This window comes from Sprattus sprattus (genome assembly GCF_963457725.1).
Source record: "Sprattus sprattus genome assembly, chromosome: 20".
Taxonomy (NCBI): Eukaryota; Metazoa; Chordata; class Actinopteri; order Clupeiformes; family Clupeidae; genus Sprattus; species Sprattus sprattus.
Window position 1 is genome coordinate 14,388,584 of NC_137918.1, and position 5,000 is coordinate 14,393,583.

Here is a 5,000-nt window from a genome sequence, read left to right on the forward strand (position 1 = left end):
TACACACACACACACACACACACACACACACACACACACACACACACACACACACACGTGCACACACACACACACACACACACACACACAGACACACACACACACACACACAAACACACACACACACACACACACACACACACACACATACACACACACACACACACACACACACACACACACACACACACACACACACACACACACACACACAGATATATTACCCTAGGGGTGTTGTTTTCCCCCCTTTTACTTTATCCTACATTTACTTTCCCCTCCTGTTTCTTAGTAGTATGTTTGCGTGTTGGCAGCGAGGTGCCCCTGCCTTTCGCTAATGTGGACAAGATGGGCCACATGTGAACATGCACATAGAAGGGCCCCGTTTGCTTTTCCAGTGGGGGGGGGGGGGGGGGGGGGGTGCGGCAGGGGTTGGGTTTCATGTTCTGTGTGCTTTATAGTGGTGGTTGGTAATTCCCTTTACAGCGCCGTAATGTTGAAAACAGGACCACGCCACACAGAACTAATCCGGGCCCGCACCGCTCGGCGCTGCTCGCACGTAGTTCTCGCGGGCCAGGAACCCTGTAAACGGGTTTTATTTTACTGCCAGGGATTGTTTAAATGGGTGTGAAGAGCGGAGACCGAAAGAAAATAACATGAAGGCAAATGAAAGAAAGAGAGAAAGAAAGAAAGACAGAAAGAAAGACAGAAAGAAAGACAGAAAGAAAAAAACGAGGGAGAACTGTAGCATTCCTCTGGTGGTTTATGTTCTTCACACCAGGGCCCTCTACGTAGCCATAATACAGCCCTCCAAGTCCCTGCCCTGTCCACTACCCATAATCCTGTGCTGCTTGTGGTCTCTTTGGACTGAGGCCTCAGCTGTATTCAGCTCAGGGACTCAATAAAGAGACTACACTACCCATAATCCCGTGCTGCTTGTGGTCTCTTTGGACTGAGGCCTCAGCTGTTTAAGGTTTAAATATCAGTATTCAGCTCAGGGACTCAATAAAGAAATAAATACCTGCTGTATCATGTTATCTCTTTCTCTTTTTCTTTCCCTCTCTCCCTCTCCCTCATCTCTCTTCTCTTCTCTTTATATCTCTCTCTTCTTCTCTTTACCTCTCTCTCTTTCTCTCTCTCTCTCTGTTTGATTACAAAGCAATTAGGCATTCAGCAAAGCAAACAGAAACGTGCATGTGTACTTTCAGTGGAAGACTAATGGGTGTTTTCTCCCTCCCTCCTTCCTTCTCTCTCTTCCTTCGCTCTCTTCCTCTCTCACCAGCTCGATGACTGTGCCCTGCAGTTGTCCCACAATGGCACGTACCTGGACCTGGAGTCGTCACTGGCGGAGCAGAGGGATGAACTGGAGGGCTTTCAGGAGGAGTCTACAGGGTAAGACTGAGACCCCCTGAGAGACATGTCTGTCCCTGTTTGTTTTGGCTGGCCATCATAAACATCAACACATCATCAGTAGATATTGTGCTGAGAATGGAAAACACAAATATGTGTTGACTGGGTAAGTCTAAAGCCCAATGCACACAGAGTCTAGTTTGTCTGCGTCCGAAATGAAGCTTCGTCAGATAGCCCTATCGTAAGAACGAACACACTCTATCCGCACACAGAGTCTAGTTTGTCTGCGTCCGAAATGAAACTTCGTCAGATAGCCCTATCGTAAGAACGAACACACTCTATCCGCACACGGAGTCTAGTTTGTCTGCGTCCGAAATGAAACTTCGTCAGATAGCCCTATCGTAAGAACGAACACACTCTATCCGCACACGGAGTCTAGTTTGTCTGCGTCCGAAATGAAACTTCGTCAGATAGCCCTATCGTAAGAACGAACACACTCTATCCGCACACTGAGTCTAGTTTGTCTGTGTCCAAAATGAATCTTCGTCAGATAGCCCTATCGTAAGAACGAACACACTCTATCCGCACACTGAGTCTAGTTTGTCTGCGTCCGAAATGAAACTTCGTCAGATAGCCCTATTGTAAGAACAAACACACTCTATCCGCACACTGAGTCTAGTTTGTCTGCGTCCAAAATTAAACTTCGTCAGATAGCCCTATCGTAAGAACGAACACACTCTATCCGAACACGGAGTCTAGTTTGTCTGCGTCCAAAATGAAACTTCGTCAGATAGCCGTATCGTAAGAACGAACACACTCTATCTGCACACGGAGTCTAGTTTGTCTGCGACCGAAATGAAACTTCGTTAGATAGCCCTATCGTAAGAATGAACACACTCCATCCGCACACGGTATCATGCACACGGAGTCTAATTTGTCTGCGTCCGAAATGAAACTTCGTCAGATAGCCCTATCGTAAGAACGAACACACTCTATCCGCACACGGTATCTGCAACGATTCGAATCGGGGGTCAAAAGTGAGTAGATTTGAATCTGTTCGCGGGCTGGTGTTCGTGAGCACGGATTCACGCAACCCGCTCTAATCTGATGATGTCATTGCCCCACGTGATCACCTCGGAACCTCAGGCTGAACCCCTATTCACCCCACTGCTTCACTTCATAACAGCAACAACAATTTAAATGTATGACGTGGCTCCTTTTTCGAGACTTACCTTTTTCTTCTGTGATTAGTTGTTTCTATTGGGATAGTGTCACTGCGGTTACATATACGAATTTCTAGCTTTATCCGATTTAAATCGAAGATCCATTTCATGTAACCACCAACATTCGATTTTTTGATCAATCGGAGTTGGTTGTTTATCGGAGAACGCGCGCATGTAACCCCCATGGATAGCAAACTCAGACTAAAGCCATTATCGGATGAATACCATCATGTAAACGTACTGACTCTGAGACCCCTGAGAGACATGTCTGTCCCTGTCTGTTTTGACTGGCCATCATAAACATCAACACATCATCAGTAGATATTGTGCTGAGAATGGAGAACACAAATAGGTGCAGATAGGTGCAGATGGGTCAGGAAATGGTCTACAGGAAGTTGACAGTTGGCTCACAAGTAGTGGGTAATTAACCATTGTCGACAATTATGTGAAAAGCTTGTTGAATGCTCCTGTTCTATCCCTGTCCCTCGTAGTGCATCCTTAAACATTTACTGTATGAGTGTGTGAGCCTGTATGTGTGCATGTACCAGTACACACACAGGCTCACACACGCATACAGTACAAATGTTTGGCGTGTGAGTTTGTCTAGTGCCCCCCCTCTCTGTATCCCCCCCCCCCCCCCCCCCACACACACCTGAGTCTCATAGAGTCACCCCTGTGGAATGTGTCAGATATGAATCCAGGCGCATCACGGGGGGAAATGACCTTAGCAGGCTTCCTGCGTATGTACAGTGGCGAATGTGGCAGAGGAAGGTGGGAGCATGGCGCAGCCCCCCCCCCCCCCCCCCCTTAGACTCACAGGTGCTGATTTATGCGCGTGCTGTGCGTTCTCCCGGACAGATGGGCAGGTGCACAGAGAGAGAGAGAGAGAGCGAGCGACAGACAGACAGAGAAAGAGAGAAAGAGAGCGAGAGAATGAAAGGGAGAGAGAGAGGGGGGGGGGGGGGGGTGCTGGACCGAGGACTCATCTGGACTGAGGAGAAAACAAGCAGGATGTTTTTTATGAGGAGACCACAACCTGTTTTAGGAAAATGTCAGGATGGTTTACTCATTAGGACCCAAACTGGTTTTGTGGCATATAGTTGCTTTTGAGCTTATTTCGGCTGAGCCGCTCACATGTGAGAAAATAGGTTTTCACACCTTACACTCCTCTTTCTTGAAAAATCGGAAACCTAGCCCGCTGGATCCAGATGTCTGCAGAGGGTTGAGTTTACTAAAAATATGAAACATTTGGAATCCCAAAACCCACAGAGGGTCGTTTTCCCGCTCTTCCTCTCCTATCTTTGGAGGGGAGACATTTTGATTTTAACTTTGGAGGACAAAGCATTGACAAAGTCAGCAAGTTTCTTGGCTGCATTATTCATATAGTATTATTTCCTTGGCGCCACACAATGGAAGCAGACAGAGAGTGTGGTTGTCTGAGAGGAACGCTGGAGGTGGTGTTCTCCTGTGTGTGTGTGTGTGTGTGTGTGTGTGTGTGTGTGTGTGTGTGTGTGGTTGTCTGAGAGGAACACTGGAGGTGGTGTTCTCCTCCGCCCACCTGCTACCCCAAGCCCTGTCAGCCGCCCCATCTCCCAAGCCTCACTGTCCTCCGTTCAGTCTCTCAGGTTCAACACCTCTCACTAAGTGGTGTAGTCGTCCCTGGAGAAGTGGGTATACTCTTCTTTTTTTTTAAGCAGCCCACACAGCAAAGGATAAACGCCCTGTTTTGAGAAGTGGGTATACTCAATTCTGACTGAAAAATAAGTGGGTATACTCCGTATACCTGCGTAAACCCTGGACTACACCACTGCTCTCACTCATACAGTGTCTTACAAATACTTTAAAAAAGGTCTAATATGGCTGTAAAGTTCTCTCAGGCCCTTGCACCTTTAAATGCAAACACTCAGAATTGACAGTTGCAAACACAAGAATTGACAGTTTGATGGCCAATTGAGAACAAACACTTTCAGCGTTTGTTTGTTAGTCTTTGGATGGTCTTCTAGTTCACCAAGATTGGAGAGTTCGCTAGTCTTGAGACATATCTTTCCCGTCTTCTTTATCTGTACAGTTATAAATCTCTTGGGCCCTCGGCCTCAAGCATTAAACGCAAATACTCAAGATTTGACCGTTTATCGGTGTGTGTGTGTGTGTGTGTGTGTGTGTGTGTGTGTGTGTGTGTTATCGGCCACCTGAGAGCAAATGCTACGACCCTCAGGGTTCTTTGAGTCAGTAAGTCAGTAAAGAGATTGACCTCAGCGGTCTCACAGCGCCTGTGATATATTTTTCCGGAGGAGGTGTGATTTTATGTTCTTGACGTCAGCGGCGGCATTGCTGGGACTTGAAAATACCGCACCATTCTGCTCTTGAAATACACACGTCACGAGTCGAGTCGAGTCGAGTCGAGGTCCATGTCCACCCGCTGGCTCTGAC

At 47.3% G+C, this 5,000-nt stretch overlaps 1 protein-coding gene across 1 annotated transcript in view; it reads left to right on the plus strand.

The window, feature by feature from the left end:
• Positions 1 to 5,000, plus strand: part of fhod3a (formin homology 2 domain containing 3a) — a 117,047-nt gene that overhangs the window by 7,116 nt on the left and 104,931 nt on the right. The window contains 1 exon segment of the mRNA XM_080858915.1: positions 1,280 to 1,389. Coding sequence (XP_080715041.1) covers positions 1,280 to 1,389 — 110 coding nt within the window.